The sequence below is a fragment of the Cetorhinus maximus genome, chromosome 3 (assembly GCF_964194155.1).
Source record: "Cetorhinus maximus chromosome 3, sCetMax3.hap1.1, whole genome shotgun sequence".
In the NCBI taxonomy this organism is placed as follows: Eukaryota; Metazoa; Chordata; class Chondrichthyes; order Lamniformes; family Cetorhinidae; genus Cetorhinus; species Cetorhinus maximus.
The window spans coordinates 103,163,238-103,178,739 of NC_135881.1; the positions used below are offsets into that span (position 1 = coordinate 103,163,238).

General features: G+C 42.7%; 1 protein-coding gene across 1 annotated transcript in view; it reads right to left on the reverse strand.

Annotated features, from left to right (window-relative positions):
* Positions 1-10,696: 10,696 nt before the first annotated feature.
* The window catches only part of LOC144678828 (uncharacterized), a 283,752-nt gene continuing 278,946 nt past the window's right edge, over positions 10,697-15,502 (reverse strand). The window contains exon 12 of the mRNA XM_078538774.1: positions 10,697-11,606. Coding sequence (XP_078394900.1) covers positions 11,487-11,606 — 120 coding nt within the window. The 3' untranslated portion in view covers positions 10,697-11,486. The remainder of the gene's footprint in view (positions 11,607-15,502) is intronic.

Sequence of the window (15,502 nt, forward strand, 5' to 3'; positions counted from 1 at the left end):
CTATCAAGCAACACTTATGCAAATTCCACACCATCAACATCCTGGGGGGGTTACCATTGACCAGTAACTTCACTGGATTTACCATATAAATACTGCGGCTACAAGAGCAAGTCAGAGGCTGTGAATTCTGCAGAGTGTAGCTCACCACCTGACTCCCCAAAGCTTGTCCACCATCTACAAGGCACAAGTCAAGGGTATGATGCATTTGCCAGGCATCTCCACTTGCCAGGCAGCTCCAACAACACTCAAGAAGCTCAACAAAATCCAGGACAAAGCAGCCCACTTGATCTGCATCCCATTCACTATCTCGAACATTTACTGCCTCCACCGCCGCTACACAGTGGCAGCAGATGTACCATCTACAAAATGCACTGCAGCAATTTGCCAAGCCTCCTTTAACAGCAGCTTCCAAATATGTGATCCTTGCCACCGAGGACAAGGGCAGCAGATGCATAGGAACACCACCACCTACAAGTTTCCCTACACGTCGCACACCATCCTAACTTGGAAATGTCTCACTGTTCCTTCACTGTCACTGGGTCAAAACCTTGAAACTCTCTCCCTAACAGCACTGCGGGTGTACCTACACCAAATGGAATGTAGCAGTTCAAGGAGGTAGCTCACCACCACCTTCTCAAGGGCACTTAGGAATAGGTAAGAAATGCTGGTCTTGCCAGCAATCCTCACATCAACAAGTATAATAAATAAACATCCAAAGAAACCTATCTGGAGCTGCTATGAAGTGAGAGGTTTTGAAAGAAGCATTGGGGATACAGAGAATCAGAATTTTACAGAACATGGTGCAGTTATTCAGCCCATCAGGAGTTGGGCCTGCCAACCCCAGAAAGAGTTCGGAGGCAGCAATAAGTGCTGCTGGGTGCCAAGGCATGCTGGTTACAAGGTCCATCTTGGTATGTAAAAAAGCAATAAAATCAAAAACACCCCAAGCCCTCACCCCTCACACATTATCACTCCACACACTCCCCATGCCAATTCATGTGACCTCATGCCCCCCCTCCCCACCCCCATGGACCCTCAAATACCCTCCATGTCAACCTATGCCCCTCTACCCATCCCCATTGTCCCTCATACCCTCCATGCCAACCTATGTCCCTTTACCCATTTCCTGGCCTTTTATAGCCCCTATGCCAAATTAGCATCAATTCATGGCAACTGATGACCCTCCAAAACCGCACTATTCCATTACATCCTCCATGCCAACTCACCCAGTATCCGCCATGGGTGGACCTAGGGAGCCTTTCCAAGATGAATATAGTTCTAAGGGCTGAATTTCTCGTCCCACGGGTGGGCGCACGCCCGACCCAAACAGGAGTAAAATAGTGCACGATGACATTCGGTGAACTTGTGAAAAAAATTTTGAAACTTATTTTTATTCATTGTTTTAACACCCCTTTTTTATCCCTTCTGTCATTTTCCCCCACTGTCCCCTCCCCCACCCACTCCAAAAGGGCCATCTGTTACTTGTTCCATATTGTTCTTTCAGAGTGCTTCCCCTTGTTCTGTTAATAACACATTCTGCTTTCTTACCTTTATGCCACTATTAGCACCTTTTTTTTAGCCCTTACCATTACCATTAACAATCCCTTTGTCCTTTTGTCCATGACATCTTTGTCAATCTCTCCTTTGCCCCCATCCAGCTTCATGTGTTCCACCCCCCTTAAACAGCATAAATTTCATCACATCTCTACTTCTCTTTAGCTCTGAAGAAGGGTCATATGGACTTGAAACATTAACTCTGTTTCTCTCTCCACAGATGCTGTCAGACCTGCTAAGTTTTTCCAGCATTTTCTGTTTTTGTTGCACCTAACTGTATGTCTTCTTATGAGAACAACAACAAAATCAAAACACATTGGAAAACAGCAGACTAGATCACCAAGAAATCTCTTTATTTTGGCTCAAGAAGGAAGAACTTATAATGTGGTCTATCATGAAATATTCACTGATTCAACAAACACTGAAAATGTAGATAGTGACACTGAGATGTAGAGAGTGATACTACAGATGTTGCCTTTGACACTGATGAGTGAAACATTCTGAGTATTAACAAACACCTAAGAAACAGGTGTGGATATACATTTTGATCCTGAGGATTTTGAGAGTGACACTGAGGATGTAGAGAATGGACAGGTAGATAAGGTGGTTAAGAAGGCATATGGGATATTTGCCTTTATTAGTTGAGGCATAGAATATAAGAGCAGGGAGGTTATGCTGGAACTGTATAAAATGCTGGTTAGGCCACAGCTAGAGTATTGTGTGCAGTTCTGGAATTCGCATTATAGGAAGGATGTGATTGCACTAGAGCGAGTGCAGAGAAGATTTACCAGGATGTTGCCTGGGCTGGAGAGTTTTAGTTAAGAGGAGAGATTGGATAGACTGCGGTTATTTTCCTGGGAGCAGAGGAGATTGAGGGGGGACATGATTGAGGTGTATAAAATTATGAAGGGGATAAATAGGGTAGACAGGAAGGAATTTTTCCCCTTGGTGGAGGGATCAATAACCAGGGGGTATAGATTTAAGAGGTTTAGAGGGGATGTGAGGAAGAATTTTTTCACCCAGAGGGTGGTGGGAATCTGGAACTCACTGCCTGAAAGGGTGGTAGAGGCAAAAACCCTCATAACATTTAAGAAGTATTTGGATGTGCACTTGCGATGCCATGGCATACAAGGCTATGGGCCTAGTGCTGGAAAATGGGATTAGAATAGTTAGGTACTTGTTTGACTGGCGCAGACTCGATGGGCTGAAGGGCCTTTTTCTGTGCTGTAAGCCTTTATGACTGTACAATTAGTAGAAACTATATAGTAAAACTGCAAATCTAATTAAACTAGAGTCAAGGCAATTAAAATAAAGCAAATAATAGCAAATTCACCGTGAACAGAAATATTTTGCCAAATAATGTTTTTGAGTATAATAATTTTGTGTGAACTCAGATATCTGTGTTTCATATTTGCAGGATTAAAATTGTTAATTAAAATAACTGCGAAAGAAAGTAATTGAGCGAATTGTTGAATGAAATCTGTTGGATATAAGAAATGCTTGAAATGAATCACTTCATACAAACAATTTTGTCATCTATTTTTCAGCGTTAATATCATTTCTTATACAGTCTATATGTCCACAGGGTGAATATCTGACTTTATTACCTCATAAAACATTCTTTATCATATTTTTAAAAAATCTTATTTTTTTAACTTTCATCCCTTCAGTTACCAAACATAGGGCAGAATTTTCCAGTTGGTGTGCAGGGGCGGGCTCTGCATGCACGCGTGTAAAATGATGCGTGGTGATGTTGGGCGAGTGTCCGCCCCATCGCGATATTTCATTGTGCGGGCACGCAATGATGTCTGATGCACGCCCGCCATTAATTAATGGGCCACCTAAGGCCCTTAAGTGTTCAATCGATGCCAATTTTTCGGCGCCCGTGTAATCTTCAGGTCGGCGCATGGGCACGACAGGCAGGCAGGTAGGACACATTTGTATTAACCTCATCCACGGACGGGATAAGAGGGCTCACTGGGGTGGTGAATGTGCACAGTCAAGTATTTATTTTTGAAAGTTTTTCAAACTTACCTGTGTGATCTGGAGTACTTCAGAACGCATACCAGCTGCTTTTTCTGGACTCTTAACCTTCAGGTCAGCACTCTGCAGTGAGGAATCTTTTCTGGGCCTGCAGGTTTCAGGAAGCCTTCCTTTAGTTTGGGAATGGGAGCTGAACTGTCCACTGAAGGCAGCTCCTCTGAGAAGGGAGGACGAGACGGGGCAGGAGGCCAGGAGTGCACATTCAGCCTCCAGGGGAGCCACCTTTGAGAGGACAAGTGCAGGCACAAGGGGCGCAGGGCCAACAGGAAGTCCAAGGCAGAAGGGGCTGCAGAAGACGCCACTATCCTGCTGCCAGGGTATACAGGCAGCGAAGCAGCTACCTCAATATGTATGAGGTGCAGTGCTGAAGGAGGCTCCGTCTCTCAAGGAAGACAGTCAACTATATCTGTCAGATGATTGGCCCTGAGATCTCCCTTAACTGTGTGGGCGGACACCCCATGCCAGTGGCTCTGAAGGTCACAGTTGCCCTCCACTTCTATGCCTCTGGCTCCTTCCAGGGCTCATTGGGTGATCTTTGTGGTGTCTCCCAATCAACTGTCCACACTTGTGTCAAGCAGGTTACAGACGCTCTGTTCAGGCGTGCATTGACCTTCATCCACTACCGTTGGGACCAGGCAAGTCAGGCACAGCGAGCCAGAGGCTTCGCGGCCATTGCTGGCTTCCCCCACGTTCAGGGTGCAATAGACTGTACACGTGGCCATCAAGGCGCCAGCAGGTGAGCCCGGTGCCTTCGTCAACAGGAAGGGCTTCCACTCCATGAACGTGCAGATAGTGTGTGATCACAGGATGCTGATTCTACAAGTCTGTGCAAGTACCCAGGCAGCTCCCATGACGCCAACATCCTCAGACACTACCGGGTGCCGACGCTCTTCAGTGTTCCAGCCCGGCTGGATGGATGGCTGGTGGGTGACAAGGGTTGTCCCCTCAGAAGGTGGCTCATGACGCCTCTCTGCCACCCAAGAACAGAGGCCGAGCAGCAGTACAATAGGAGCCACACCCCCACAAGGGCTGTGGTGGAGAGAGCCATCGGTCTTCTCAAGATGCGCTTCTGATGCCTGGACCGTTCAGAGGGTGCACTCCAGTACCCCCCAGATCGTGTGTCGCTGATACTGGATACATACTGCGCTCTCCACAATCTTGCGCTGTAAAGGGGGAGACGCTGTGGATGATGAAGATGTAGACGCAGTGGCTGCGGCTGCACACGGTGAGTCCAGCAGTGAGTCCGAGGATGAGCTGCACAGGGAAATGCTGAGGGGGTAGACGCTGACCCGGACATACTCCAGGGAGGCAGGGACACCCGGGAGGCTTTAACCCAATGAACCTTCAGCTAGCACACCATAGATGGCCCACCAGGACAAGCCTGGGCCGTCAGCTCGACACTCAACACCTAAGTGCAAAATCTGCCTGGTTAGCAACATTAACTAAGGGCCTTGTTAATAGAGCTGAATGTCCAAAAAAGCACTCATTACAGTTTTGGAAACCATACACATGAAGAAGAAAAGAGGCACCCTCAGCCAAGGTGACATATCTGAATTTAATGTGTCAAACAAAGCAGTTTATTACAAAAAAAAGACAAGAGTGTTACAGGCCTCATCTCGGGCCAACACAAAAGCACGAGTGATAAACCCATGGTGTGCCTAAGGTGCCTTATGTTTTCGTTTGCGGGTACTATGTCTTGGTTCTGCCCCATCGCTCGGAGTGGCTTGTGAGACAGCCTGCTCACTCTGCTGTCCTGTTGGCCTCGATGACCTTGGCGGTCGTCCTCTGGCCCGTGGAGCCTGTGCTGGCCCCGCTTGGGAGAGAGCTTACAGTTCCACTGCTGGCATCTCCCCAGTTGTCGCAGCTTCACCGGATGCTGTGGTCACTGGCAGAGGGGCGGAGGAGCTTCCGCCCTCATCCAGAGCGCCCTGAGAGGAGCCCGCAGAGACAACAGGCAGCTGCTGTGCCAACGTGAGGTCGCTTCAGACCTCCCTGCTCACCGTGGATGGATGGGCACCGAGCTGGGAAACTTGGTGCCAGACCATCTCCCATACTGGCAATGACCAGCTGAGGTCAATGCCGATGTGAGGGCTTGCTGGTCAGAGCACATCCCCAAGAAGCCCCGACAGGTCTCCTGCAGTAGGCTCTCCACGAGAGTCGCCACTCTTTCCATGGAGGACGCATGGCACTCGGACATGTGGCTCATTGCTTCGGCAAGCATCCGCGTAGACTCCTCCACCACGGCGACCAAGCCAAGCACTGCCTCATGTGTCTCCCCTAGATGCTCCCACACACCCGGCTGCATTTCCTGCACCTGCTGCATCGCAGGCGACTCCAGAGGCACAACATCAGGCACCAACTGAGCATGTGCCTGTTCCCCTGCAGTCCCCCGGCTGGTGGCGCCATGGGCACTCTCTGTCTCTGCCAGCTCCTCCAGCGAGTGTGAAGTGCCCTCACCGCTGTGCCCTGGGACACTAGCCGTTGTTCAAATTCCCACCGAGGTGCTAGTATCTGCGCTGGTGCCTGCCTCGTAGAAATGGTGTGACGCTGGTGAGACTTCAGGGCCCTCAGGTGTGAGAGGGGGGCCTCTGCTGCTCCTCCTCCCGGCCCTGCTCCGATGATGCTGAAAGGAAGACCAAGGACAGTGGATCAGTTAGCGTGGAGACAATGACAAAGTGCATCCCTGTCCCCCGGATCATTATGCGCTCAACCTTCCATAACCAATGGTCAAGCCATGTTGCAAAATTAAATCAATTAACATTCAGCAGTGCTATGGCTGTTGGGAGAACATTGCTGACCTCACTGTTGGGCATAAATACCAACCGTGGCACCCCAGCCTCACCGACACCAGTGGACCTGGGTGCACGGCGCCTCTCCAAATCCAGGGCATCCTGCTCGAAATGGCTTAGAATGGCGATCTGTGCCTGGCCGCCGCCAGTTCTAGCAACAATAATCTAACATCCATTTGTTGTTACTTAATTTTCTCACCTGTTCTTTTTCATCAGTTGATTCTATTTATAAAATCTGTAAGGCTTTGGGTTAAACTCATTAACATAATTATATGGTGATGTCACACTGGGTGCCGTTGCCCCCTCAATTGCTTAGTATGTTTAAGTCACTGACACCCAAAAGCAATTTTATATCAACTGCAGTAAACTAATATACAAATTATTTAAAATGATCGCACAGGCACAAATATTTTCAGACTTGCTTAAAACTAAAAGTAACCAATTTTAGACTTTCCTTATGCTGTATCAATAATATATAACTCCAAATTAATGTCCTACTGTGTAACTTCTGGAAACATTAGCTTGTTTATTGTGTAATATCATAATCATAATAATTGGGCTTAATTTTCTCTTTTTTTATGTTTTGTTAAAATTATTTCACTTTGGATCTTGTAATCTATGGGAAGAGTTTTTGGGTTGGAGAGCAGGGGCGGGGCCCGCTCGCCGATGCATAAAATGATGCGCCGTGTCCTGACATCATTGCGCGTCATTTAAATTGTCAGTAGTGGGCGCGCCCACCGAACTGTCTTAAGCCTATTAAGGCCATTAAGAAAGTAATTAAAGTTGTTAAGAATGCTGCCCTTCCAACCTTAAAGTTGGCGGGCAGGCGAAGAGCCCAGGCGGCCTTCACCTTTTTCATGAAACCTCATCCAGGTAGGATGAGGTTTCATGAAGGGTTTATCAATTAAATAAAATTTTTGTAAAATTTCATTGACGTGTCCCAGCTCATGTGACACTGTCACATGCAGGGACATGTCTTAAAATATTTTCTTTTCTTCATTTAAACTTTTAAACCTTAAACTAATCTCCCTGAGCCACAGAGGTGCCTCAGGGAGGTTTCTGCGCTCTTTCGTGCACATGCGTGAAAGAGCGTATGTGCCCCAACTCAGGAAATCCAGCCCCTACCGCACAGGGAGTGCTGAGCGCTTCCAGGCGCACGTCACGCTGGGCGGGCCTTAATTGGCCTGCTCACGTAAAATGGCAGCGCGGACCTGATGGGGGGGCGCGATCGGGTTCGCGCACACCCCCGCACAACCCCACGACGGGGGAAAATTTCTGCCCTATATGTTAGTTTCAATATGTAATGCTCTTCACTAGTCTCAAGAATCCAAAGAAACTTTCTGGAGCTATAACAAAGTGAAAAATTTTGAGAAAAAGGTTGGGGGTACACAGAATCAGAACTTAATTGCACAGGAGGTAGTGATTCAGCCCACCGTACTTGTTTTTTTCACTTATTCTTTTGTGGGAAGTGGACATCCCTGGAAAGGGTAGCATTTGTTGCCCTTGAACTGAAAGGCTTGCTAGGCCATTTCAGAGGGCAGTTAAGAGTCAACCACGTTGCTGTGATCCTGGAGTCACATGTAGGCCAGACCAGTGAAGGATGGCAGATTTCCTTCCTTAAAGAACATAAGTGAACCAGATGGAGTTTTACAACAATCGATGATAGTTTCATGGTCATGATTACTGAGACTAGCTTTCAATTCCAGATTTTATTAATTTAATTTAAATTCCACCAGATGCCACAATGGGACTTGAACTCATGTCACCAAAGCATTAGCCCGGGCCTCTGGATTAATAGTCCAGTGACAGTACCAGTACACCATCATCTCCCCCTTGTATTGACTGTATTGTATTCCAATGAAATTCCTTTGTGCACCTTTTCAGTGAAGTTGTTAACCCACTTATTGGGTTGAGAGTGGGACTACATTTACTTCACCTTGTACATTTACAAACGTCGTAAAGTTTTACTATCAGAAATACAACTGTTTCTAGCATTTAATTTTTGAAAAATACTTTATGGATCATTTTGGAAAAAAATATTTTGTAAAATGGTGAAATGTACAAGAAAATGTAATTTCTTGTAGTACAGTAACCGTCCACACACCAAATTTGCTGCTTATGTTCAACTTCTTTGGCTAAAAATAAAATAGCCAGTGGTCTTCTTAAATGACTCACACTAGCTGTTATTATCCACTCTGATTAATACGTGCCCTGAGCAATAGCATTCTACAACCCCATTAAATAGCCGAAACACACAAACAAGCCCTGAATGACTTATGCTTCTAACTCGAGTCAGAATAGATCATTCCATGAGTTACTTTCCGCCCCTTAAAATTGAACAAACTGACCAAAATTTGTAAGAGTCATAAATCAGGATGATCAATATTATAGTGTGTTATATGAAAAGCTGTAGCAAAAAAGACTTCCTAATGACAAATATTAGAGAATATGGAGCTATGAGCATCAATTTTCTCCCCTTACAAGTGTTATACCTTTGAGCCACTTGCTTCTCCACAAGAATGGAATCGAGCACAAACTGAATGCAAGCCTAATGCATTTCCAAGTTGACCTTTAAACACAACTAGTTGTTTCGCATATATTACTATTCATACCTGAATAACATCTGATGAGAATTTAAAATTTTAAATACAAATAATTTATTACAATTTCATCATTAGTAAAGGTACGGAAAACTAACAGGAAAAATGAAGAAGATCATTAAGGATGATTCAATACTAAATACTCAAATGCAACTCAGAATTGTTTAAATCCCCACAAGCCTTGATGGTCTGCCTGTTCTGTAGTATATATAAATGTGCCAATTTTGGGGCTTGTGCATGAAATCTTTGCCACAATTCAATGTTCCAACGCCTACAGCTCATATTTCAAGATTAACTGTTCAACTACCATAAATCAAAAATAGCTAAACATTTGTATAAAACATTAGTTGGAGTTTGGATTTACCCTACATCTGCCATGGGTATCCATGGCAACAAAGAACCAACTTTACAAAATAAATCTTTAAAATCCTATTTCCTGCTGTAAATGACTGTGGCTGTGACAGACTGCTTGTGTAGCCTATAGCGCTAAAGTGAATTACTGTCATTAGACAACCAATATGAAAGATTTTAATACAATAGCTTTAAAAGAGCAAGAAACTTTAAAATAATTTGTACTCAGAATTTTTAAATAAAAATTGATTTGTATAAAATTATAGAGATACGTAACAATAATTATGCTGAATATACCCAAATAACTTGTGTTTTAAACAGAACTTCATTTTTTGACTCAAATAATCCAAATTACTATTTCAAATGGGGAGAATACACTTTAATGTCCTATTACAGTCGGCCAGTGCTGTGAAATTGCTATATTTTGGTCAGGCTCTGGCAGAGATGTTCAAGTCTTTTGTCTTTGTAGGCCACACAAATTTGTATCTAAGTTTCTTGAGGGCCAAACAAAGTTCAAGTTCATATTCCCATTAATTTACATGTATCTCAAGTTATTGATAACTGCAGATCTGGAGGAGCTGATTAAGGATCCAAGAAATAAAAGGCAATAACACCAAGAACAGCTTTTTCTAAATCTTCAGGTCTACTAAGTTCAAACAGGCAAACCAGCAGATAAGAAATATAAACACAAAGAGGATTGAGATGGCTGGGCTTAGAGGGTCAGAATCCTAGGGTTCAGGATCTGTGTATCTGTGCACGACCCATTAGCCACAATTTAGATATTGCTTCGGTAAGGTGTATCTGCAAGAAAAATTACCCAGTCTACTTTGTGAATTTCATTGTGATAAATTTCAATGTAACTTTAGTTACCCTAAGATTTCAGAAACATCTCATCTGTGGAGTAATATGATATATCATTGAAACTGCAGCCATCTATTCTTAAATGACTTCTGGGCTATAAAATCCAAGACTAGCTGTTGCTAAGCAGCAGTCACAGGAAGACTTACTCTTACAATGTAGCAGCATCTGTGCAATACATTTGGGGATTGCAGTCTGTAAAACTCCAAGTTAACCCTGCCATCAACATACAACTAACAGCTAGCTAGAAAACATGTTATTTGAATAGAAATACTAATTTCTCAATTACAATGTAGGTACATGCAGAAAACTGAAAGACTCAGACCAAATTTGCAAGATATTTTTAAAAAGTAACACTCAATCTATCACAGCGCATAAGCTGAGGGCATAAAATAAGAGAATAGAACCATGATGCAAAAGTATGTGAATTCTCAGTGCCACTTTATGACAAGTGACAAGCTTCATGCAAGGATGATATAATCAACAGAGATGGTATATTAGTTTGCTGAGCCATGTGAAGAGGCAGGTTTATTGGTCAGCCTTATTTTTGGTAGCCAGCTTTCACTTTTATTTAGGCCTTTTATGCAATGAACAAAGTAATACACACTCCACTGCCATTGTAATGAATGCGGATACATAATAGCAAAGCATCTCCTGCAATGCCTATCGCTAGAGGAACCCTGCACTGTTGCAGATCTTGCCGAATTTAACAACAAAGCGCAAAAATGTGTCCAGTTCTGGCTGGGCCATGTATGGACTGTCCGTGGACACGATAAGAAGAAGAAGCAGTTTAAAAAAAATAACAACAGTTAGAATGTGAAGAAACATCTAGAAAAAACAATACTGTCATATAATGCAAGGAATTAAATCAAGTGCGACTCAGGCTGTAAAAATTGTATGTATTTTGACAGAAGTAATGGTTAGTTACCAGAATTAAAAATTAACAGTAGAAAAACATGCTCTTTGGCAAAGCTTAAGCTTTCCTGTGGCAGATCCGGTCAATTTTGATTCTGCATGTTTAACTCTTCCAGGAAAATATGAGCCTGAAAATTGCTATTTAAGTTGTGAAATTGTAGCCTTTGAACCTGGCCCAAGTGACATTCAAATATGCATTCTAGAACATTTTGACAGTGATTGTTAAAGGCTGTAGCATCAAATAAACATGCCAGTGGAATACAGACAGCAACATTTAGCCAACAGCTTGTTACTTCAGTAATAAACTTCCTGTGTTTGAGTATAAACTCCTGAGTTAGTATTAATTTCAAGTACAGCTTAGCAAGGATTTGTGATTTTACTTGTAAAATACAAGGTAGGAATACATTGTAATTTCTCCAGGGTTCTGCTTCGGGTCAGGATCTTTGCCGTTAAACCAGCCAAAATACACGATGCTGTTTATCCCAGTCATGTTCACCTGGATGGGAGGAAGGGGATCAAAAATGAGTTAATGGAAGTTTTGTTGAATAGATACAACCCAAGCTTCAATATCTGCCCATTTCATCTCTTTGTTGCTTTTATGTGAAGTACTTAAGATCTGTAGACTTTCTGTTATCCCTATTTTTTAGTTATTGTTTAGAACAATTCTCGAAACCATACTCTTGCGCTAGATTTTTATCATTTATTCACATAATTAAGTTTTGAATAATTTCCCCCACCTACCCAAGCACAATGGGAACATGATAGCACATTACTCATCATGACTAAAAGATAAATTGATCAATGTTGTCCCTGCAATGGAGCTTAGCCATAACTTCAACGCAACTCTTGCTGCAACAGTAGACACTCCCAAAACAAGACATTTTGTAGCCTTCCACTGAGGCTGCTATTTATTGCTAAATTATAGGGAGCTAAAGTTGTGAACTTATGCTCACTAGAAAATGGGCTGAAGCTAATCAAACTCATTTACCTTCTGAGCAGTTGTTGGAGAAAGGAGACTTTCAACACATTGTTAACGCTCCCATTTTTTAAATGTGTTTTTCCTGCGGATGGTTAGAATTAGTACTCCGCCCGTTCATCCATGAGGCACAAACTAGGGTATCTTTACATTATATAAGAGTATAATGTATACAGGTTTTGTTTATTGCAAAACTATTTAAGTTTAACAATAAAAAAGGTGTTTAGTTTTGAGAGTTAATGCATTGTTTTAGCTCTGTGCACTTAGAAAAAATTACCATCATTCTTATGCCACCACAGAAGAACAATTTCCAAAACTAAACTGATCGTCATTTAGTAGTACAGAACTTGAGTGTTGCTGAAAAAAGACATCTTGTCAAAGCTTTTCATCTTGCACTCATCAGGACAATCGCAAGAATACCAATGTCAGGGGGAGCAACAACTTTATACTATATGAGAAGAGAGTGCTGATTGGTTGGCAAGTGGACAATGATTGGTAGAGCCGTAGCCATGGATAATGTACCAGTTAATGGTGACTGACAGTTAAATACCAAGCATTATTTTAAATTTAAACCAGGCAGCTTGATTCTGATTGGTCAAGGCCTTGCCCTGCAGAATGAACCAGCAAATGGCTATCACTTATTTTGTTTAGCTGAAACAGGCGCAATGTGTGTATATGTTCTTTCTGTCTGCAAAGAACAAGGCCCTATGTATTAGTATATGTAGCTTCCATTACACACAATGCACCACACTGCGAGCCCGACTGATAGCGATAGCCATTCGCTGCTCAGACTCTGTGCCAAAGCTGCTGAGGGAAGACCAGTGGGAAGGCAAGGGATGTTTGGGGGTCGGTTGGGGGAGGGGGGGGCTCAGAGCCAAGGCTTCTCATGTGAGACCAGCGGAAAGGCAAGGGGATCCCAGAGGCAAGGCTTTGATATGTGACTTTTCGAAAGGACAGGCAGGAAGGAAAGGGTGGTGGGGTAGCTTTGTTAGTATGAGATGGAATAAGTACGATAGCAAGAAAGGATCTTGGATTGGAAGATGTAGAATCCATATGGGTGGAGGTAAGATATAACAAGGGAAAGAAGACACCGTTGGGAGTAGTCTATAGGCCCCCCGAACAGTAGCTATACTGTATGCCAGAGAATAAATTAGGAGATAATGAGGGCATGTAAAAAAGACAGTACATTAAACATGGGTGACTTTAATCTTCATGTAGATTGGGAAAATGTAATTGGCAGAGGTAGCCATGAGCAAGAATTCATACAGTATATTCGGGACAGTTCCCTAGAACAATATGTTCTGGATCCAACCAGGGATCAGGCTATTTTGGATCTGGTAATGTGTAATAAGGCAGGTTTAATAAATGATCTCAGTGTAAAAGATACCCTAGGAAACACTGACCATAATATGGTAGAATTTAGCATTCAGTTCGAGAGTGAGAAACTTGGGTCCAAAACAACTCTGTTAAACTTAAAGAAGGGTAATTACAAAGGAATGAGGGCAGAGTTGGCTGGAATGGACTGGGATATGATTTTAGCAGAAAATACAGTTGATGAACAATGGCAGATGTTTAAGAAAACAGTTCATGATTCACAACAAATATATATTCCAGTTAGGAAGAAGAATTCTAGGAAGGGGATAAACTGACTATGGTTAACCAAGGAAGTCAAGGATTAAATCAAATTAAAAGAAAAGACATACAATGTGGCAAAGATTAGTGATAAGAGAGAGGATTAGGAATGTTTTAAAAACCAACAAAAGATGACCAAAAAAATAAGAAAGAAGGAGAAAATAAACTTTGAGGGTAAACTAGCAAGTAATATAAAAATGGACAGTAAGAGCTTCTTTAAATATATAAAAAGGATGAGAGAGACCAAAGTGAACATAAGAATAGAATGAGGTTGGGGAAATAATAATGGGGAACCAGAAAATGGCAGAGGAGTTGAATAAATACTTTGCTTTAGTCTTCACGGTAGAAGGCGCTAATAACATTCCAATACTAAATAATCAAGGGGCAAAAGAGGGGGAGGAAATAAATACAATAACTATCACTAGAGAAAAGGTATTAGGGAAACTAATGGGGCTAAAGGCTGATAAGTCCCCTGGACCTGATGTGTTACATCCTAGGATATTAAACGAAGTAGCTACAGAGATAGTGGATGCACTGGTAGTAATCTTCCAAGAATTCTTAGATTCTGGAAACGTACCAGAGGATTGGAAAACTGCCAATGTAACACCCTTATTCAAAGAGTGAAACAGACCAAAAACAGGTAACTATAGGCCAGTTAGCTTAACATCTGTCATTGGGAAAATGTTAGAGTCTGTTATAAAGGATGTAATAGCAGAGCATCTAGAATTACATAATCTAATCAAGCAGAGTCAGCATGGCTTCATTAAGGGGAAATCATGCCTGACAAATTTATTAGAATTCTTTGAGGAGGTAACTAGCAGGATAGATACAGGGGAGCCAGTAGATGTAATGTATTTGGATTTCCAAAAGGCATTCGATGAGGCTACTTAATAAGGTGAGCCCATGGTATTGGGAGTAGTGTATTAGCATGGATAGAGGATTGACTAACTAATAGAAGGCAGAGAGTTCAGATAAGAGGGGCATTTTCAGGATGGCAGCCTATAACCAGTGGAGTGCCACAGGGATCAGTGCTGGGGTCCCAATTATTTACACTATATATTAATGACTTCAATAAGGGAAGTGAATATACTATTGCCAAAATTGCAGGTGATACAAAAATAGGTGGGAAGGCAAGTAGTGACGATGACACAAGGAGTCTACAGAGGGATATATACAGGTTAAGTGAGTGGGCAAAAAAGTGGCAGATGGAATATAATGTGGGAAAATGTGAGGTCATGCACTTTGGCATGAAGAATAGAAGAGCTGAATATTATTTAAATGGCAAGAGACTGCAGAAGGCTGCAGCACAGAGGGATTTGGGAGTCCTTGTGCATGAATCACAAAAAGCTAACATACAAGTTCAACAGGTAATAGGGAAGGCAAATGGAATATTGGCCTTTATTCCAAAAGGAATGGAGTATAAAAATAGGGAAGTATTGCTAAAACTATACAAGGCACTAGTTAGACCACACCTAGAATACTGTGAACAGTATGGTCCCCTTATCTAAGGAAAGATATACTGGAACAAAAACTGAAAATGCTGGAAAAACTCAGCAGATCTAACAGCATCTGTGGAGAGAAAAACAGTGTTAACTTTTCGAGTCTGTATGACTCTTCTTCAGATATACTGGCATTGGAGGCACTCCAGAGAAGGTTCACTCGGTTGATTCCGGGTATGGAGGGGTTTTCTTATGAGAAGAGGTTGAGTAGGTTGGGCCTGTACTCATTGGAGTTTAGAAGAATGAGAGGCGACCATATTAAAACATATAAGATTCCTAGGGGAT